Here is a 22,791-nt window from a genome sequence, read left to right as displayed (position 1 = left end):
GTTTTTTTTTTCATTTATGGCAGAACTCGTTTTTCATGACTGACACTTTGGATCGTATGAGGTTTGAGCTTACACATTTTGGGTTGTGTGATTCTGAAAATAAAGAAAAAAGATTTGCTTTTGAGGGTGATTCATTAAGAAGGTTTTGGTCTTCACTTTTTTTTGTTTTTTTGTTTTGAAGTGCTTGATGTTGCTTTAGGCACAGTACAAGTTGAAACAAACAAACAAAGCCAGTGTCTCTCCCCCCCCCCCCCCGGTTGATCGCTTACAATCTACAAATAAGACGCAATGGGATATGAAATAGGAAGGGAAAAGAGTAATTAAAACAAATAAAAGTGTTCTGAAAGGACTCCTCATGCCGATGGAAACTGTTGTTGCTTGCCAGATGGAAGGATGGGGTCTTAGGAGGGGAAGGATTTACTCTTGTGTAGTGAAAAGGTTGGTAGCTAGTTGAGGTCAAGAACTGTGGACAATACTCAAAGATCATAGAATCATAGAATAGCAGAGTTGGAAGGGGCCTACAAGGCCATCGAGTCCAACCCCCTGCTCAATGCAGGAATCCACCCTAAAGCATCCCTGACAGGTGGTTGTGCAGCTGCCTCTTGAAGGCCTCTAGGGTGGGAGAGCCCACAACCTCCCTAGGTAACTGGTTCCATTGTCGTACTGCTCTAACAGTCAGGAAGTTTTTCCTGCTGTCCAGCCTGATCTGGCTTCCTTTCACTTGAGCCCGTTATTCCATGTCCTGCACTCTGGGAGGATCGAGAAGAGATCCTGGCCCTCCTCTGGGTGACAACCAGGTATTTGAAGAGCGTACTTTTGATAAATTAGGCAGGTCTTAAACATTTATATAATTATTCAAGTTTGTCTGATTTATGCATCACATGCTTTTTAGGTGTCTGCTTTACCCCCCACTCACAGCTTCCACCATAAAAAAAATGTATGAAGCATCCCGTATTAAAATGAGGATTGCTAAGGTGAATAATTAACCTCAAGCTGCCACCTTAGCTGAAAGCGAGGTATTTCCATTGAAACGTGGCAAATGTGTGCTTTTAACAGCTGGTGTCCCTCCCACCCTTTGCCCTGAAATGAAAATTAAAATCGAATGGTTCTCGGAGGAATCTGTTCTTTTAAAAACTCAATGAAGTGTGACTAGATCAAATTCCATATTCTCTCTCCCCTCCGTTTTGGTATCCCCCAACCAACTCCGTTTAAATCCCAGACATTTTTCCTGGTATTCACCCCAGGTTTCTCTTTTGTCTTGGTTTTTCACTTCATTACTCTTCGTTTCTCTGACAAATAATTCTCTCTACCCATAAGATCTCACCCTTTCTCAGTATATATAGCCTAGCCTGTACCTTCTTCCTCTACCCCTCAGCAAATTCAGACATATTTAGCTTTTGTCGATCATTCCTCAATCCTTCTGGTCTCCCAGTCTGGCTTCCCTCTGAATGGCTTGCACGTCTTTGGGGCTTGCTATGAACAGTGTGGACCCTTGGTTTCGGATTTGGCATGCCCGAAAACATTTCTTTAGAATCCGTGCAACGATGAAAGTCTTTGAAACTCCACATGCACCATGTTTACACCCACCCCCGTCTATGATGAAGGAGGTTCAGTTTCATGGTCAGGTCCACATTTCAGCCTTCCTCTTTCTCCAAACCTTTTGCAAAGCCAGGAGTTTTCAGTTAGGAAGCAGTGAATCAAAGTGGCTCTAATCCATATTGCATCTGAGTGGCCCATGTGCCCCTAGGGGTTTGGGTCCAGGTTTATGCAGGATCAAATGCACTGGCAGAAGTGGGCTTCTCCACCCCTCCTTCCACAGCAGGCCCTCGCGACCACCGAAAATACTACACAGGAAGCATTTCTACACCATGGAAAATCTGCCCCTTCTGCTTCTGTTTTCATCACATGACCACACCGTGTTCCTTTTACCTGCACTTCCTTCCCCCTTTTATCTTCCTCCTTTATCTATATGTTTCATTTATACAGTCACAATATGGTGATGTGGTCTGCCTTCCCTAATCGTAGGGCTTCCTCTTTTCACACTGAAACAGAAAATGGCTCTTTTTGTTACTAGTTTATTTCCATTTCAAACTAAGCCACGGAAATCCTTGGAAAGGACGAGAGAGGTGCTGGAGGTTGACGGCATCAGGTAAAAGAGCTGCAAACTTCCATGAGTGGCGAATCATGAGTGTGCAATAAATCACTCATTTAGAGGAGCCCAAAGAGTCAGGACACCCTGCTGAATGGGGTGGGGGGAAAGTATACTATTTGTTGGGGATCATGATATTTATTTATTAAATTTCTGATCTGCCCAATAACTAATGTTCTCTAATGAACTAGTGATCAGGATGGTGCTGTTGCACTCATGTCCTGCTTAAGAAGAGCCCTGCTGGATCAGACCAAGGGTCCATCTAGGCCAGCACTCTGTTCACACAGTGGCCAACCAGGGACCCACAAGCAGGACACAGTGCAACAGCACACAGTGCAACAGCAACAGCTTGTGGGCTGTTCAAGAGGCATCTTGATGGCCACTGTGAGAACAGAATTCTGGACTACAGGGACCTTTTGTTTGATCTAGCATAGATCTCCTTGTGTTCTTATATCGTCATGTTCATAAATATTCAGTATAGTTGGGGCACAGAGCCTCTCCCATCTTTCTGGGCCATTATTCATGCAATACCAGCTGGGTATTCAGGATCTCATTTCATGAAAAGCTGAGATGTTGGGTGCCAATTTCAGTCTAGATATAATGCAATTGATGAATGGCTAACTTCGTTGGTGTAGAGGAGATAAGTGGCACAAAATCTAAATCTAAATGGCTATTTCCTGAACTTTTCAGCCAATTAAGTCCTGATAGGTTTAATTCAGTAATTGGAAATATCTGGGAAGTTGCCTTAAGAAAACAAATGGAATTCATATATTGCATGACTTGGAGTCTCGTAACATCTGATCATTTCATCAGGTCCAAGTAATGGTCTTGATACTGAAAACTGTTTTTTCAGTGGGGGTGATTTTTTGAAGTTGTTAATTCAGAATTAATTTGTCTTACTGCAAAACTTGGCTTTTCCATTGTTTAGAAAGACAGCTTTGTTTCTGTGTGAACCCTATGGGAAAAATATAGAGCTCAGTCATGAGGAACTGTCCGTGTGAAAATATAGGGTCTGGACCAGAGTTTGTTAAATCTCAAGTGATCTTTAACTTCTTATTTATTGTTACATTTATACCCAACCTTTCTTATAAGGAGCTGAAAGCAGGGTATATAGACCTCCTCCTCTCTATTTTATTCTCACAACAACCCTGTGAGGTTGGTTAAGTGGAGAGTCAGACTGGGTCAAAGTCACCCTGTGAGCTTCATGGCTGAGTGGGAACTAGAACCTGAATCTCCTAAGTCTCTGTCCAGTGCTCTAACCACTACACCACACTGGCTCTCTTAATTGTGCTGCAGGCAGAGACCTTCCCCAACCTGTTACATGAGCTACTTCTAGCTCAGCAGTTCCCAATGAGGTGAGCCACCTGCCTGCTCGCACAGTCTGCTGTTCAGGTGTTCACTGTTGATGGGCAAGTTCATGGGCCCTGGCTCTCCTGGCTTCTCCTGGTTCTTCTTTATCTTTAAACCAGAATTGAACAGGAAAGCCCTTCAAATTGAGGACTGTCCCCTGTAAAGTAGGACACATGGACACCCTACTGGGGATTGAACCTGAGACCTTCCATATGCCAAGGAGAGCCTCTACCACTGAGCTTCGGCCTTTCTCCAAATCATTATCTCTTTGATTCTGCCCTACTTTTGAACTCCCAAAGAAGTTAACGGCAGAGATCTCTAGCGATTTTCAATTAGGGAGGTACAAGGGAAATCATGTAGGCTGTATTCCAGCATAAGAAAATCTGCTGTGCTGCTCTAGCCAAGACCTGCAAAGGCACTGCAATGGTTGACGAGCCCCTGGCACCTATTTTTTAAAATTCTATTTAATTAACATCTTTGTTTATGTCATTATAATATAATACATAACTTTCAACACGTGGGACTACTTGCATTTTAGCTTTCTTTACTGGTTTCGGTTGACGTACGATGCAGCCCCAGTATACCTCTAGGGTCTCCTCCCTTCCCTTGACACACCCACTCAAAGTTTTGGCTCCAGGTTTTGGATGACTTCTGCAATCCCAAATCTGTTGCATGTGTGAGCAGAAAAGTGATTTGTTCAGTTGTTTGCATGGCAAGGTGGTTGTCTTGCTGCTCCATGGCTATCATGTCTATTATTATTATTATTATTATTATTATTATTATTATTATTATTATTTATTTATTTATAGAGCACCATCAATGTACATGGTGCTGTACAGATTACACAGTAAATAGCAAGACCCTGCCACATAGGCTTACAATCTAATACTAATCTAATACTAATACTAATGCTAATCTAATACTAATACTAGTAGTCTAACACTACTGCCCCGTTTTGGGAGAAGATGTTTCAAGTAATCAATCAGAATCAGATTCAGAACTAGAAGACACAGTGCCAGAGACCGGCCAGCCTATACCAGTGGGGGAGGAAGCTCGGCGATTCCCCAGCTGGGAGTCAGCCCTCTCCAGAGCTTATCTCCTCAAGGCCAAATCCTACACACTCAGTGGGAAGTGAAGTTTCTTCCGGAAGTAAGCATCCCAAAAAGCTAGCTGATGCTAGGGTCCACCGGAAGCTGAAACGCACGGGGCGGAAGGAGGGCGTGAGAAAGTCAGTTCAATTATGCCAGAACCTGCCTCCGCACCAGGCTCTCTGAAGTTACGTGCGTTTGGGAAGTGGCTTCCTATTCTTCTTGAGTGGTCAGTTGTCTTGCTTAATTTGCATAGGGGGACGTTTCCAAGAGGTTAGGCTCCATTCAGGTAGAAGAGAAGTTTGTTGCTTAACAAAAGTTTGTGGATTACTTAGCAAGCCTCGTCATTTGCCTCCCATGGAAAGCAAGGGTTTTCTGAGAAACACGACAATGGCACAGCCAAATCAACATTCAGTGCATGATGGGATGGCTGGAAAAAGAAAATGGCAACTCTCATCTCACACTGTAGCTGTCTTGGGAAGCCCAGAGGTCTGGATGGTGATCCAGGGTGGTGGTGATGGATTTGGCGCCTGGGCTTCCCACCCCTGTAGTATGGAACTAGATGAACCAGTGTTCTGACTCAGCATGAGGAAACTTCCTGGATGCAACCATCATCTGAAGCCTGCTTTTCCATTTAGACAGCCCAAGCGCTCTTTGGCAGGTGCTGGGTCCTAGTGGCAAATTCTGGGTTCTGTGAATTGCCTCCGATTTCATGTGGATCCCACGTGAGGCTGAAAGCAAGCATGTGGATCTGCTCATATAGCTTCCCTGAAGCCAAATTGCTGCATTCCTTGCATATATATTTTAATGTGCCTTTAATAATTCCCTGTAGATCAGAGTGTCGTCCATTTTTCCGCTTGCAGAAATGTGCGCTTAGAAAGTGTGATAAAGCATTCCAGCCTGTCTTCGGTTCTTTTGTCAGTTCGTATAAGATGTGTTGCCTGAAGATCTGGTGCATGAATGTGAAAAATACACCATCCGTTTGAAGGAACGTCACTTTGGAAAATCTATATGTCGGTTTAATTGCATGCAGGTTTTAGGAAGCCATGGAAATTGCCTTGTTCTGGAAGCCTCATTGAGGGAGATGGTATATGAATTCAAGCAAACACCATAAAGTTTCTTCTCTCCCCCCTCCCCTCCAAATGACATAGTATTCAAAAGTCTAGAGGACAGATGCTGCCAGAAGGCAAATTTTAGTGGAATGTTTGCACAGTCCAGAGCAGAACATTTTATTGGTGTGTTTGTGTCTTCAAAAGGTTACCCCCCCCCATTTAAACATAAAGGCTGTTTTCTTGGGACTGTTTTCTTAGGACTTTCCACATGCATTTATTATTTTAATAGATTTTTAGCCCATCTTTCAGGGCATGTACACACACTCCTGAGGTGGGCTATATCCCACCAGTTAGGAGAATCTTCACAAGGTGGGTTACAGAATAAACATTAAAAACAATTCTCTCTCTCTCTCTCTCTCTCTCTCTCTCTCTCTCTCTCTCTAATACAATAACCATCTGTGGATTTATTTGTTTCAGAGGTGGGGTACCTATGGCCCACTGGATGTTCTTGGACTCCAATGCCCATCAACCCAGCCAGCATGGGCACAAGTTCTCCTCCCCTGATTTATTTCTTTAGGCTGTTATCCGATGCACATTTTCCTAGAAGTAAGACCACCTTGAATACCACTGGACTTCCTTTTGAGTAGACACACAAAGGATTGCACCTATGGATCATTTTGCATTGTTATGCATGTTTTCCTTTTTGTTGTTGTTGTTGCCTCTACTTTTAGCTTTTAGTGTGTGAGGAGATGACTGTGAGATTTATTTGCATCTGGTACTCATTACAAATTCTTGGGTTCAGAATTGTTTAATCTTAAATGTATCTCTTTAGCACCAAGTTCTGGTTGGTGGGTCTTGAGTCTCTAGTAGAACAAACAAACAAAAAACACTAAGAAGTTCACACAAACCTGAAGTCTGCCCACATACAGCAGGTGAAATACAGCCATTTGGGATGAAGGACTTGGTAGTAATCTTTGGTTTTGGACCTGGGTGTTAGAAGTATGACCCTATTTTCACCTGGGGTATGGTGAAGGCAGGGTTGCCATCTGTCGTAATTTGCGGAAGATAGACCTTTATTTAAAGGACTATTAAAGGACAGTTTACTTTGAGGATTGCAGCTAAGCTGGTGCTATATCCCTGCAAATCCTTGGCTCGCTACACCACTGCCATTGACTGCACATTTGGCATGAAAGGGGTCCAACATGCACACTGCTGTGTATGCATGGGCCTCCTCCCAAGGTCAGGCCTACTGTTAGGCAGAGTTATGCCATCATCTCAGGTGTCAGATGCTGGGAGGTGGCCACAGGGTGTTGGAGGAGAAACTTGTATGCCTTGCAGCCTGCCCTAACATAGCTTCCTGGAGGGCGTTGTTGTCTTATCAACAGCGTTGACAGATTCACCTGCCAGTCCAGTTGGTTCTGAGCATGGAATTGGAAGGGGTGCCATCTTGTTCTCCATCTTGGGCCAGTCTTGCCTCCTCCACATGACTGAGGATGAGGAGCTGCCATGGGGCCTGGCCAGCAGGGTGTGTGTGGGAGAGCACAACTAACATGCATGGTCCTGCTTGCTCCTCATGCATTCACTGAATTCCGGCCTTGATTATGGGAACGTCGAGCTAAGCTTCCCTGTCTCTTCTCCGAGTCAAATTTGCCACCTTCTGGGGTTGCTTTGCAAGGAAGAAGAGGCCACTGGGGCTGCATTGGATGTGGGCGTGATGCGATGTTTGCACCAGCATCTTGTGCCTAAGTCTAATTGGCAGGCCCAGGTCTGGTTTGCACTAGCACCTGGTCAGTGAGGAAACAGGTGCTCTTCCCATTAAATGAGCCAAGATGGGCAAATGTGTGAGCTGATGCTGGATGTTGGACAGCCAGACCTGAGCTTCTATGGCTTGGAAGCTCCCAGCTCTCGCTGCGAGCCTAAAAAAACAAGACGTGAATGTTGCTGCTAGCTTGGGAGTGATTTCTGGAGAATGGTTTAGGCAGACTGGCTGAAATGGCGGGATTTGATTCTGCAAAGGAAGGAGTGATTGAACACAGATCTGTGGCTTCGAAGTGCTGCACCGGATCAACAACAGGCCTCCCAGCCAACTTTGCTGGCAAAACTCCATGGGTGGTGCTTGAAATGTACAGAGAATGTGTTTGCTGATGCCTTTACGGTCACGCAGCATCCACGGGCAAAGGCTCCTTGCATTCAGATCCCTGCGTGCAGCGGGGGCATTTCACATCACTCCCCAGCGCGTGGCTTTGCGTTTGCAAAGGGAAAACGTTTTCGGTAGCAACCGCAGGCTGGGAGTAATGACTGAATGGGCCCCGGGCCATGGAAGCTTTGAGGAGGGGGTGTGGTTTTTGCTTGACGGATCCCGACAAGAGTAGCCTTGCCAGCAGTTGGCTTGAGAAGACGCTGCTGTCCCATTCATGGAAGGGAGAAAAATGCCTCTGCTGAGCGCCTGCCCGACACGGATCTAGCTAATTCAAGCCATGGCATGTGATAGATGGTGAAGTTTAAATTGGTTATGTGTTTTATGTACGTGATGCTTCTGTGCCAAATTAATACGTGCTGTTTCAGAAGAAAAATGGATCATTAGAAGAACCTATGATTAGAAACATCAGCCAGGAGGGCTGTGCCAAGGCACTGAATTATTTTTAAATATATATATATATCCAGAGAGAGCAAGAAAGAAAGAGAGTTTGTAAGAAATAGTAGAATTGGGTGGGACCGCTCCTCCTGTGCCATTTCAGGCAGATGTTCACCCTTCAACTAGAGATGGGAGAAACTATTGTCAAGCTTGACTAAATTCTCTGAATGTTCATTTCAGCTCGCTTCCATTTTTGATTTGGTCGTTTTCTGGCTTGTTCAAATGAGGAAAGTGCACATGTCTATGCGGAATTTTTGAAAGTACAATTTTTCCCTCTATTGACTAAAGCATGAAAATGAGCTTTATAATGCACATTTCAAAGTGTGCTTTTTAAAAAAATAAATAAATGCAAATTTGGGAATTTGGGAATGTTTCTTGAAAAAAGTACTCGTGCTTGCATTTGCTTGCGGGATTCCAAATTGGACATGTTTGCCTGATTTGCAAACAGAATAGTGATTTTGTAGGGGACAGTAACAGTGATTTTTAGGGCTGTGCTGTGCTCCGTTTTGGGTTGTAGAAGCGGGAGCAGAGCAGCCCGATTTACCTCTGCCAAAGGCGGATCCGAATCGGGTCGGGGAGCTGCGGATCGAGGTGAAGTGGTTTGCCTCCATCTGGAGCTCCAAATGCAGGTAAGTGGGGGGAGGGGGGCTCACCTGGCATTGGTGCCGCAGTATGTGTGGCGATGGTGGTGGAGCCAGGTAAGGGGGCAGGGGGGAGGGGGCTTACCTGTGTCCATTGTGGTCTGGCGCAGGCTTCAACTGAGGCCTCAGTTGAAGCCTGCGCTGGACTACGATGGAGGCAGGTAAGTGGGGGGGGGGAGGGAAGCTTACCTGGCTCTGTCACTGCAGTCCATGTGGTGATGGCGGTGGAGCCAGGTAAGGGGGCAGGGGGATGGGGGCTTATCCGGCCCCCATTTTGTCCCCCCTTCCCTACTTACCTGCATCTGCCATCCGCTGTGGAGGCAAGTAAGAAGGGAAGGGGGGGGGGGCAAAATCTCAATCCACTCCTCCAGATCTCGCTCCATGGAGTGGAGCAGGGAGGGTCGGATCGACCTGAAGGGGGTTGGGCCCGATCCGTAAGTTCGGGATCGTGCCACAAAGCGGTTCGGGAAGTCCGTGCACAGCCCTAGTGGTTTTGTAGGGGAGATGTAAATCAGGATAATTGGAACATGGGACAATCCCTCACTTGCCCCATTATTGTTTGTCATCCAAGCCATGCAAAGTTTTGTAGAGCTTTGTAACTCTGCAGGATCTGTTTGCCCTGAGAAGGTCATGGTAGGACAAACCAAATGAGGAGGACACCAGGAGAGATTATGCTTTCCTTATATCCCCTTGAACAGCCTTAAACATGTAAAATATTGCATCACCAAAGATGGATGAGGAAGGCATTCAGTCTGAATTTTTATGTGAACTTACCCAGATCACACTCCTTGAACCCCAGAAGTACTAGCCAGAATTGCACGTGGGCACCAAAACGTATACTTTTTGTGTATTTTTGCAATCCAATCTGCAACTCAAAAATGTGTATATTTGAGGGGAAATATCCACAAAAACACAGTATATTTCAGTAAAACTACTTGAAAAAGTGCACACACCTGGAGAAATGCGCATACAATGCATCGACTAGAAGGAATGCAAACAGAAAGGCAGACGGCGTTTTGTGCAGATGCCACACCCTCTCCCCCTGCCAAATTTGCGAAGGGATGCAGGAATAGCCTGAAACAAATTTATTGTCGGGAAAAAGAGAAGCCGAGCAAAACTAAAATGCCCCGCCCTCTGTGTCCTTAGCCATGGTGGTAAGGTGTAGGAACACAAGAACTCACCTTATACCAAGTCAGAGCGTTAGTCAAACAGGTCTCATTCTCCAGTGTCTTGCGCAGAGGAAGTGTTTCCCATTCACTTGCTACCTGGTTGTGGTTGTGGTTGTTTTACCTGGAGATGTGGATGATTGAACCTGGGACTTTCTGCTTGCTTGGCGTGTGCTGTGAGCTATAGCCCCTCCCCCACATACACATGTGGTGTGTGAAAGCAAGAGAGTGCGCACAGTGGCCCGCGCCAAAGTCGTCATGGCTGGCTTTCTTTGCTCCCCATAGCAGGAGAGTGAACGCCACATTCCTTACATGACCAGAACGGCAGTGTCAGGGGTTGATGAACTCCCTTAGGGCAACGGGAGTTCCTGTCATCACCAGGAAAGCTGGACATTGACTGATTTACAGGCAGGAAGAATCCCGAGGATTGATTCTTGCCAACTGTCCGTGTCTCTGGCTTTAAAGCTTCCAAAGCTTCTCAGCCAAGGAATGTATTTTTCTCCTCTTGTTTTCGCTCCACTTCCCTTTACGTTACGTTTATATTATAATTTTCTCTAGATAAGCAAGCCTTGTTATTAACCACCTGGAGAAAAACTCTGGGCAAGAGTGTGGTGCTTATTTGAAGGCACCGTTTATAGAAGTCCACAATCATAAATAGTAGCAATGAAATAGGAATAAATCAGTATTTTTGCAGGAGGATGTGTGTGTGTTTCTCAACAGAACAGTAACGACCAAGTAGGTAAACAGGGTACATCGCAACACACACCTTGTTTGATGTTTGGCTAGTGATGTTGGAGAAAGCTGCAATGGATTAAAACTTCAGGTTCCTATGAATCTGACCTGTGGATTCCTCTGTGGCTGGCTTTTTCCAAGTCACTTTCCAAGTGGATTCTGCAGATCATTTATGTTTTTGTTTTACTTTGGGTCTTTTTTTTCTTTTGCAAAAATATGCACTTGTACTAATGCACATGAATGCTATTGCACACATGTGGAATGAAATTCACGTACATCCCTAAAAATCAAAATCCATTTCTAACTGGCAATACGATTATAGGCACACAGAAGCTCCCAATGGGTTCCCCATGTCAGATTCCATTGACCATGGTACAAGGTCTTCACAGTATGCTGAATAAGATACCTGAGTTCTGGGAATTTGGCATTCTCTATTCATGTGGGAATCAAGTGTCTGTGGATCAACCTGAATTGAATCTAAGCCATCACAATGCTGGTTAAGTCAGTGGCATATGGAGGAGGTGGCTAGATTTGTTAGACACTGGCCATGGATTTGAACACTCCATTGCACTCCATAGACTGAGAAAAACTCAACGAGTCATGGGTGTTTAAGTAATGGGAAAACTTGCATGGCCTTAACCCATATTTTTGGCATTGAGAAGAAATTTTAAGGCATTTTTGAAGGTTATCTTTCATCCTAGACAATTAATCATGGGTTATGGGATCCAGTGGTAGTTCTGTTAATTAGATGGAGGATTTAGTGGAAAATCTTTGTCATCGAGGTGGTGACAAATGTATTAACAGTGATGAGGATGTCTATAACTTTGTATTGGGGGAAAAAAAGATAATTGCTTCACTAACTTCAGGAACTCTCCACCCTGAATCTGGGAATACTGCTATAAAGATAAAATAATGACTTAATACAGTTCATGTTTGTCTTAGGGGAAAGTCCTACAAAAATGGACTATGTTTGCCATGTAGCAGAATGGTAAAATTCCACAACAATTTTATTCATTTATTTATTACATTTATATCCTGCCTTTTCTCCTCCAAGGAACCCAAGCGTACATAATTCTCCTTTTCTCCATTTTATCCTCACAACAATGAGCTCGCATGGCCGAAGGGGGACTAGAAAGGCAGCATCTAATCGGTTCAGTTCACTACCATTCAAACGCTAATGGGGGGGGGGGGAAAGGTGTTTTTAAGGGGCATACTGTTGGGTTGCCTTGGTGCCTTTGGGGGGGGGGCTGGTGGAGGAGAACGAGGACATGCAGCCATTGTCGCCACCAGGTAAGAAAAAGGAGAGGGCAGTCATGATAGTGGGCTGGAACCACCTCAAAGCTGGTGGCACCTCTGGCCATTAGCTCTGAAGGAGAATGGAGAAACGGCAAGTAGCGTCATGTCCCTGCCTTCAAAATCTACCCCTTCCCTAAAAATAAATGAAATCTGTGCTTTCCCCCGGCCTGTAAGAGCTGTGAAAATGGCAGTGGTGGTGGTGGTGGTAGGAAGGAGGTATTTTCTTTTGGCACTACAATTTTTTAAAGAAATGGAAAGAAAAGAAAGAGAAGGCGGCGAAACTCTGCATTCCTAGCAGCTGCTGCTGCTGCTGCTGCTGCTGCTGCTGCTGCTGCTGCTGCTGCTGCTGCTGCTGCTGCTTCTTCTTCTTCTTCTTCTTCTTCTTCTTCTTCTTCTTCTTCTTCTTCTTCTTCTTCTTCTTCTTCTTCTTCTTCTTCTTCTTCTTCTTCTTTTTAAAGCATCTTTCCTGGTGCAGCCAACCGAGGAGCCAGAAGGCGATTAGTGCTTAGACAGCCTTCAGCCTTCCAGCCAGTTTTTGTCAAATGGAAATAACTTTTCATTGGTTTCTCTTTAACCAAGTGCCTCTTGCATTACACACATTTTCTATAAATATGACTTTCTAGGCAAGGGATATTTGGATGGTTTTTCTTTTTTTCCCTTTTAAAAAAAAGTGTATAAAAAAAGCAAAGCTGTAGCTGAGAAGGAGAACAGCCAAGTGTGTTACTGTAGTTAAAGGATTTGCTTGAAATGGCAGTGGCCTTGAAGTCTGACTTGGGATCGCTCAGAGAAGATCCTTTGGACATTCAAGACCAAAGACGTCATTGCTTCTGCATCTCGCTCCGAATTGCGCTCCAACAGAAACTTGGAAAAGCAATTTTTGGAGCATTTTTTTTTCTGTTTTCCAAATTTACTGTACTCAATTTGCTTTAAGCTATTGGCCTTCAAAGATCTGGGAAGAATAGCCAAGTTCAACTGGCTGTACTCTGGATGAATGTAAAGCCATTTAAGTTGGGGAGAATTCTTAGAAAAGGGTCAACCTGGGTGTGAATTTGCATGACCCATCTCAATCTGAATTTTGACGTGAATGGGTCATTTGAGGCTGACTCTTTTCTGGAATTACCAGTATTGCTGTAGATGCAAAAACAGCACACTTTACTTATATCTACAGATATAAATTGACCTTCTCCAATGTCATACACCCTCCAGATACTTTGGACTGAACCAGTATGACCAATATATATATATATATATATATATATATATATATATATATAGTCAGCTTTCATTAAGTAGTTTTTAGCAAGTCCTATTACCAACATTTTATTTATTTATTTATTACATTTCTATGTTGCCCAATAGCTGTAGGGCTTTAAAACCCATCACTAGCACTTTGGATTGTCCAGGAAACAGATTGGAAGCCAGTTCATTTGTTTCAATGAAGGAGTCACCTGCTTCCTCTTTACAGCTCATGTTAAGAATTCGGCTGCTGTACTCTGAACCAATTCTCATTTCCATTCCTGTTCACAGGCAGCTCCACAGAGAGAGTGCATTACAGTTGCCCAGTGCAGCTAGTACCAAGGATGATGATGATGATGATGATGATGATGATGATAATAATAATATATTTCTTACCCACCTCTTCGATTGGATAGAGGCGGGGAACAACAGCAATCATAAAATACATATTTATTTATTTATTTATTTATTGCATTTCTATACCGCCCAATAGCTGAAGCTCTCTGGGCGGTTTACAAAATTAAGACAATTCAAGTATAAAACAACAGTATAAAAACATAATATAAAATACAATATAAAAGCTCAACCAGATAAAAACAGCAGCAATGCAAAAATACAAATTTAAAATACAAATTTAAAACACCAAGTTAAAATTAATTTATAGACTGTTAAAATACTGAGAAAATAAAAAGGCCTTCACCTGGCATCTAAAAGAATATAATGTAGGTGCCAAGCGAACCTCCTTAGGGAGTTCATTCCACAGCTGGGGTGCCACAGCAGAGAAGGCCCTGCTCCTCCTGGTAGCCACCTGCCTCACTTCCTTTGGCAGGGGCTCGCGGAGAAGGACCCCTGAGGATGACCTTAGGGTCCGGGCAGGTACATATGGGAGGAGGCATTCCTTCAGATAGCCTGGCCCCAAGCTGTTTAGGGCTTTAAATGTTAATACCAGCACTTTGAATCGGGCCCGGACCTGGACTGGCAGCCAATGAAGCTGGAAAAGGACTGGCGTGATGTGATTTCATCAGCCAGTCCCTGTTAATGGGGGGGGGGGGGGGGCTGCCTTGTTTTGTACCAGTTGAAGTTTCTGGACCGTTTTCAAAGGCAGCCCCACGTATACAGATTAAAAACATAGCATACACTATTAAAAACATCCTAAAAACATTGTAAAAGCATCCTAAAAGTATCCTAAAATTCTACTGGATAGGCCCGCCAGAAGAGATCAGTCTTTATAGCTTTCTTAAAATCCGGAAGACTGTTAAGTTGACAAATCTCTCCCAGCAGGTCATTCCATAATCTGGGAGTGTCAGAGGAAAAGGTCCTCTGGGTAACAGTTGTCAGCCTTATTTTATTGACTAGAGTAAATACTTCCCAGAGGACCTGAGTATGTGGGGCGGATTGTACGGGAGAAGGTGATCCCGCAGGTAGCCTGGACCCAAACCGTGTAGGGCTTTAAAGGTAATAACTAACACTTTATACTTCTCCTGGAAAATAATTGGCAGCCAGTTAAGAGATTTTAAGGCTGGTGTTATGTGGTCACCCCTAGGTGTACCAGTGACCAGCCTGGCTGCTATATTTTGAACTAGTTGAAGTTTCTGGACTAGGCACACAGGTAGCCCTATGTAGAGTGCATTGCAGAAGTCGAGCCTTGAACTTACCAGTGCGTGCATGACCGTCTTTAGTTCTTCCGACTCTAGGAAAGGGCGCAGGTGGATGGCTTTATGTTCCCTCCAGTACCAGAGGCAGGATGCCTCTGTACACCAGTTGCTGGGGAACATGAGTGAGGTGTGTTATTGCACTCATGTCCTAGTTGTGGGTTTCCTACAGGCAGCTGGTTGGCTACTGTGTGGATAGAATGCCAGACTCTTATGTTGATGTTGGGATTCACCAGGAATTGGGGTGGAGTCAATTACATATTATATTACATGAGCCATACACCATGATGATGATGATGATAATGATGGTGTGTGTGTGTATGTGTGTGTGTGCGTGTGCACACGCACGCTAGAATGAGACAGATTTCAGGGATTTGAACAACTTGATTTAGGGGTTGTTGCTACTGTTCAAACAATTTGAGTCAGGAAACTCTGCTGACTCATTGCAAATCTTCCAGTAATCTACCAGTAGATTCAAATCTACCTTTGGCCAGCCCCTGGCCCAGTGGTACTGCATTCAGCATCTGGTGGTGCAGAGGGTATCATTCTTCAATTAGTGCATTTTTCTAATATCAGCTGAATGCTCATTGTGTACGATGGGGATGGAAAACCAGAAAAGTGATTAATCTGACCTCTGTAACCCTGCCAGATGTGACCAAGAAAGTATTGTTGGGACTGCATGCCTTTACTGGAAACAATTATGCTTGTTCATTCTTAGAAAAAGAAAGAAGAGAGAGAGAGAAAAAAGAAAAAAGCGATGACAAAGTGATTCAATATAATGAACAAATATAAGTTATTGTAAGACATTTTCATTTGATTAGTATTATCTTGGGAGACAAGATGGTGGAGTTTTACGAAGTCCTGGAACATTTTGTCTTCGCTCTGTGCAAGTGTTGTGGCTTAATCCAAACATTTCTTTTTCTTTTTCTTTTTTGCAACATTTATAAGCAGGCAAAGAAAAAGTGGATTCGTCTAGTTTGTCACTACGCCAACCGAAATTGCATTAGCATTAGAAATCCAAACACAGCAAAAATATTTGTTTGATCTTTCTGAGCATGATTATGAACATGCTCATAGGAAGGATATGATGACCACCCTGATAACCTTATTGATTGTGATGTAGAAAGTACCAATGACCATAATCAATGAATATGAGCCAACAGTGCGATATGGCTGCAAGAAAGGCAAATGCTATTTTGGGCTGCATTAATAGAAGTATAGCTTCCAAATCATGTGAGGTACTGGTTCCTCTCTATTCAGCCCTGGTTAGGCCGAAAGCTGTTCATATTTGCATTAATAGGGCCTTTAAAGTTCCCGTCGGCACGAGAGGGGAGAAAAAAACACAATTTGCCCATGGCTAGGGAAATGGCGTATTTCCCCCATACTGTTAATTAATTAATTACTCAATTACATTTTTATCCCGCCTTTTTTCCTCCAAGGAACCCAAGGCGGTGTACATAATCCTCCTCCTCTCCATGTTATCCTCACAACAACAACCCTGTGAGGTAGGTTGGGCTGAGAGTCTCTGACTGGTCCAAAGTGGGTTTCCATGGCCGAGTGGGGACTAAAACCCGGATCTCCCGACTCCCAGTCCAACATCTTAGCCACTACTCCACACTGGTTACACCACACTATACCTTTAAGGCCCCCATTGGCATGGGAGGGGGGAATGAGCTTTCTGGAGCCTCCAGGAAGTGCACAATTTCCCCCATTGCAATAATGGCGGCTGGCATTAACGCAGTGGGGGACGGGCCGAAAGCAGGGTGGGCCGACTCTTGCAACCCCCACGAGTGTCTGGCAGGGGCTCACAGAGCCTGGCTCATGGGGGGTGGGCCGAGGTGGCAGGCTGGGTTCTCCATACCCTAAAGATAAGTCACTCCCAACTGACTGAGACTCCAAGTTCAGTCTCTTGTGCCTAAGCATTAATTGCATTGTTGTAGTAGAGCTAGCGGCCCATGTCCTGTTGATGGTGTTTTAGCTCTGAGAAATTCGGGTAATTTAATGTAACTGACAGATGGCTAGCAGGGAAAAGAGAGGCAAGATTAACAACAAAGCAATGGTGTTAGAGAGAGAGAGAGAGAGAGAGAGAGAGAGAGAGAGAGAGAGAGAGAGAGAGAGAGTTACCTGGAACAACTTAAACATATACAAATCAGCGCAGCTGGATGAGGTTCACCCTAGGGTATTTCTTTCTCTGTTTTGAAGAATTAGTAAAGGAAATGGCAGAACCTCTCAAAGAGAGTTCCATAAATCTTAGCAACCTAGAAAGGTAGCAGATGGCTTGAAAGGAACGGCTGCATTATAGTCTTGGAAAAAAGGAAGGCTTTGGAAATGGATGATTTGTTTGTCTGAGTCCCTGAACAGAAAATCATTCAAATCTCTAAAGAAGAGGATACATTTTGGAATAATTGCAATGAAATAAATAAATAAGTAGTTGTTTTAAACACAATGAAAACTAGTGGATGCTTAGAGGTGAATGTATATATTTCTGGACTCTTTTGAATGCTTTTACTCCTAATTCTTTTCTGTTCCATTTCTGTATTAATGTGTGATTATTATTATTTTTTAAAAAAAATCCTCTCTAAATACAAATTTTAAATGCAGTGTTTGGTACATTGGAACTACTGAGAGTATATTACAAGTCTGGAGCATCAGAGACAGTGGCTGGGGGATGCTTGGGTTTGTAGTCCGACAAATCTGGATGGAACTAATTTGGGGAATGGTGGTCTAGATCCATAGTTCAAACTGATTACAAGATTCGGTGGCATCATTGATGATTGGGCGTTCTGTGTTCCCTTTCTCTGGCTTCTTAAAAACGAAGAAGCAGTCTTGTAAAGCTGTGATCCAATGAGTGGTGAGAGCTGGAAGGACCTCTTCACCCATCCCCCTCCTGTCATTTATCTGTTAAAGAATCGCACCCAGCCCGTTTCTTGTCCTCTCATGTCACGGATGAAAAAGGCACGGATCCTCTCAGCGTCTTCCTCTGTCTACAACGTAAATTACTGAAATGTGTTTTGAGTTTTTCCTCCTCTGGAGACCTGTCCATTGTTAGGAGGTTTTGGCCCAGGGCCACGGAAATGCCTTCACTCTCTCGGACGTTTGTGAGTTCAGGCTGGTTGGATACCTGCAAATGAGCACAGCTGTTCCAGCGCTGCGCTGAGACCATGCAGTTTTTTTGGGGGGAAGAATCTGCACGGGCCACTCTGTTACCAAATCCGTCCCAAAAAGCAATTAGAGTATTGGCTAAGTGTTTGGAACAGTCCAGCTTTCATGGTCCTCCAATATTTGGAAAAAGGCCCTGTGTTTTCCCCTACTCATTCCTGCTCTACTGGATTCCCCCAGGTGAGGCATGGTTCACCGGCTGAGTGCTAATTAGAGCAAGGTTTTTGAAAGCAAAACACAAGGGCTGAAGGGGAGGAACACTAACTGATGTATCACCCATGAAAAGTCCATGGGAGTTATTAACAGGGAATTTAGTCTTGCCCTTACATCCCCCCCCCCAAAACCTTGTTCAACTGCAGTCTTTGGCTGCAATCCTGCACACTTTTTGCAAGGAGAATGAGGTCCAGAGGAACACCCATATGGTCCTGGTATAACCCTTACCTTCAAGTACCATTCTACTTCCTCTGCCCTGAAGATCAATTATTTTTGACATGAACCTGCCTGTACACTGTGCTCAACATCTAAGGTCCTCCTCCTAGTGCCTACTGAGAGGGAGGCTCAGAGGATGGCAACAAGGGAGAGGGCCTTTTCAGTGGTGGCCCCCCAATTATGGAATGATCTCCCCGATGAGGCTTGTCTGGCGCCAACATTGTTATCTTTTCGGCGCCAGGTCAAAACTTTTCTCTTCTCCCAGGCATTTAACAGCATTTAACAATGCTAAGTTTGTTTGTTTTTTAACGGACCCCAGAACTGATGTTTTTAAATGGATACCATTGCTTTTATACTGTTTATGTTTTTGATGGTTTTAAATTGTGTATACTTTTTAACATTCACTGTTTTTAACTTTTGTAAAACGCCCAGAGAGCTTCGGCTAAGGGGCGGTATTTAAATGTAATAAATAAATAAATAAATAAATTTTCCAGTCCCAAGTTCTGTTTGCCCGATTGGCAAAATAGTTTGAGAATTATTTTTAAACTTTTCTTGGTGAATTGTATACATTTTTGTGCATTTTTCTCCAATACGTGTATTTTTTGTATGCAATTTCCCCGATGTACATATTTTGGCAAGCAATTTCCCCTCATATAATGCATTTTTAAATGTTGCTTTCACAAAGATATGTACTTTTCTGTGCACTTTGTACGCCTTTTCTAAAATTTGAAATTCAGGGAAAAGTGAATTTAGGAGGATTAATGAATTTTGCTTTGTACATAGGTTCAAAAGTGCAAAATTAAGTACAAAACAAATCCCCCCTCCCAGGACTATTTTTTGGATGTGATCTGGCATTAATGCATACAAGAAAGTGAGCAATGGTGACTTCAGTTGTGTTTCTAACATAATACTTGTGTGATTTATTTACTAGGTGTGTCTTGAGAATAGAAGCATCAGAGAGGTTCAATGTGCATCCTACAACAACAAGCCTTTCATGGGTCGATTCTATGAGTGGGAACCTTTTGCAGAAGGTAAGGGGAGACAAATCCCTGTGTTTTTCTAATGTGATGGAAATAAATTCCTATTCTTCTTCTGGAACACATTATATGACTTTCACTGTTCTGCAATGTTGTTCATTTGCTTGTGTGTGTGTGTGTGTGTATGTGTGTGTGCATATAGTTAAGAGACCAATGGGGAGCATTTTAGCCCCCCAGCACATTCTGCAGCAGACTGTAAAGTCACTATGTTGCAGGAGAAAAAAAAAGCTCAGAGGGTAAAGCTGCCAACTAGAGATGCTTGAGGAATTTTATTTAAATTGACCTGATCTGTACTAATGTGAAGATCAGAACGTAATTATCTGCTGCCCTTCATGAATGTTCTGACATGGTTCTTGGCTCAAGAAGGGCATAGAAATACATTTTACAATGCTTATATTGAGAGAAAATGCTTTTCAAAAATACTTATTGAAGTGTAGTTCTGTGCAGATTTTAGAGGGAAAAACCTACAGATCAATGCAGGGAACAGACCAACCTATCAGTGAACACATCTGGAAAGTAACACAGACTAGAACTAGACTGATTCTCCAATCCCTACTGCTAAATTGGAATTTGTTAGCAAATTTCCTGCTGGGGAATTTGGTTTCACCAAAGCCTGCGAATGGCTAAGAGCACAGTCCTCCCCCTGGATGTTTACGGTTGAAGAGGGTGAGGATGGCACATTAGTAGTCCTCTGTTGGTCTCTGCTAGTGGAGAAGTTCACCATCAGTTCCACCATGGTGGAAAGCCTCTAGGAGGGTGGGAAGCTTCCACCACCAGTTCCTCCACTGAAGTTAGCAGGTGAAAATCCCTAAAATGGGACATTCCATGGGCAGGGGAGGAGTCTGGAGGAGCTGTCTTTGATCTGTTGTCCTGATCCATGCCTATTAGCTATGGCAGCCTTGGTACTGGCCTGACTAATCCCACCCACCCCATTGTTATCAGTGGGGAACTTTAAAAGCAAGAATCCACTAGACTGAAAAGTCTGATGACCACCTACCCCCTTTTGCTCCATGGCTGGCCTGAGCTTGCAGGGCTACGGATGTAGTAGAAGATTCCTCTTGTCACTCCGTAGGATTGCTCCAAAACACACTATAAATATTATTGCCCCTCTATATGTTTCTATGAACACTCCTGATGTTCCTTTGCACATTCATCAGGAGTGGGTCACCTCCCCCAATCCTGGCTGGATCTTGTAATCATTTAACTGGATTCTCTCATCATTTATGCTTGGCATAGTACTATGACATAACTCCTGCTTTCTCTTGCATTGCTTGATAGTTTGGCCTCTCTTTATGCAAACAATACATTTCTTCTTCTTCGTATTTAGGGCGTAACTCCCTGCCCGCTTAGCTGATGATGTCATGCATCTGATGTCATGGACTCTAGTCTATAGAAGCTTATTGGTTTTCAAGATGCCACAGGACTCGTTGTTGTTGTTGTTGTTTCAGCAAACTAACTTGGGTGGTCTATTTAAGAGATGATACTCTAAATGTGACCTCTGACTGTTTTGAGAAATAAATGAAAAAACAGATGCTGGTTATCTGGCATGTAAAGTCGTGGCTGATTGGCTAGCCTTACATGTGAAACTGGAAACAGGAAAATTGTGCAAATTTGGCAATTTTTGGTGTCACTTTCACATCTAACAGTCCTTTGTTTTGTGCAATTTTCCCCTTGACACAAATTGAACAGTGATTGCAAATGTGAGTACAAATGCAGAGAGATTAGCAGCATGCTGATATTTGGAGAATCTTGGTGAGTTCTACCCTCATGGCGAACCGATTTGCTTCAGAAAAGATTTAATTAAAAGATTTGATGTTGCCAATTATTATTTTCTTTTTGCAAAGCATTGGCAGGACATTAGTGTACATTTGTAAAACTCCTGCAGGGATCTAGATTTCCTCCAAGGATGTGCAAAAACACTTGCAGGTGAGCAATATGTACCCACTGACAAGGATTACAAATCTCCCAGCCGTCTCTTTGAGAGAGGAAGTTAGTTTTTCTCAGAGCAGATCAGGAGGGCTCCTCTTCCTCCTGTGCTCGCGGGGAGTAGAGGGAGAAGAGATCAGCCAGGGAATTTTGCAAAATCTTCAGTGTGCTTTATAAAATATTGTCTTTCCCATCATAAGGATGCTCTCTTACTGTTAAGGTCATCCGTCTTCCTCATTGTCCTGCAAAGTAGGTGAAAGGTGTTTTTGAAAAACAACACAGCCCGTCACGATTTGTCAGACTGATCCAGAGGGAAAACAGTACGCCCCATCACGTTCTTTCTGACTCATCAACCCCTTAAAAAAATAATTCAAGTGCCAATTCAGGGCTTTCAAGGACATGGACAAGGGTGTTGGCTACAGCCCTCTCCTCTAAACTGTGCAGGAGGCCAACCAGATATACATGGGAAGCCCATGAGCATGACCTGAGTGCATCACCTCTCCATGTTATTCATCCATAACATCTGGTATTCAGTAGGGGTGTGCACCTCCTCAGTCCTGAACCCTGAATCTGAATTGAAGCAGACTGATCTCACCACCAGCCTGTGGGACTTACCTAAAGTCTCCATTCACACCCTTGAGCTGCCCATTCTCCAGGAAAGCCATGCTGGCCTGCTGTAGATTTGCATAGCAGCAGAACTGAATCTCAAGGGGCTGGGGCAGCTCCAAGGCACCCTTTGTTGAATCGGGATCAATTTGGAAGCTCTGAATTGGCCTCCGAGATGAATCAGGTTTCTTTTATTTTGCACAGCCCTAGTATTCAGAAGTTCCGTGCCCCTATACAAAGAGGCTCCACTACGCATCATTACGTTGTTAGAGATTATTATTGTTGATAGGATAGTATTGCATGCATACATGCATATAAATTAGAACTATTTACGTCTTTCAGTTGGATTTTTAGTTGATTTGATAAAAATCTGAGGCTGAATATATAGCTTAAAAAAGATTACTTCGGATCTGCCTTATTTGCTTCCTCTTACCTATCAGTGGGGTGCAGAAGAACACTGTTTTCACAAGCGCTGCAGAAGCGGACATAGCAGCCTGTATGTGTCTATTCAAAAGTGAATCCCATTGTGACCAATGGGACTGACCCACAGTTAAGTGAGTATAGGACTGCAGCCCAAGGAACATAGCCTTTTAAACAACCATGTACTACAACTGCCTGTGTGTTTACACACACAGGG

General features: G+C 43.7%; 2 protein-coding genes across 3 annotated transcripts in view; both read left to right on the top strand.

The window, feature by feature from the left end:
• Nucleotides 1-22,791, top strand: part of TARS3 (threonyl-tRNA synthetase 3) — a 556,255-nt gene that overhangs the window by 222,122 nt on the left and 311,342 nt on the right. The window lies entirely within an intron of this gene.
• THSD4 (thrombospondin type 1 domain containing 4) overlaps nt 1-22,791 on the top strand; it is a 387,535-nt gene that overhangs the window by 69,299 nt on the left and 295,445 nt on the right. For both annotated transcript variants that reach the window (XM_063142589.1, XM_063142590.1), the window contains one exon: nt 19,517-19,616. In XM_063142589.1, coding sequence (XP_062998659.1) covers nt 19,517-19,616 — 100 coding nt within the window. The remainder of the gene's footprint in view (nt 1-19,516; nt 19,617-22,791) is intronic.

The sequence above is a fragment of the Elgaria multicarinata genome, chromosome 16 (assembly GCF_023053635.1).
Source record: "Elgaria multicarinata webbii isolate HBS135686 ecotype San Diego chromosome 16, rElgMul1.1.pri, whole genome shotgun sequence".
Taxonomy (NCBI): Eukaryota; Metazoa; Chordata; class Lepidosauria; order Squamata; family Anguidae; genus Elgaria; species Elgaria multicarinata.
Note: the sequence above shows the minus strand (reverse complement) of the source record. Positions and strands in the feature narration are given on the sequence as shown.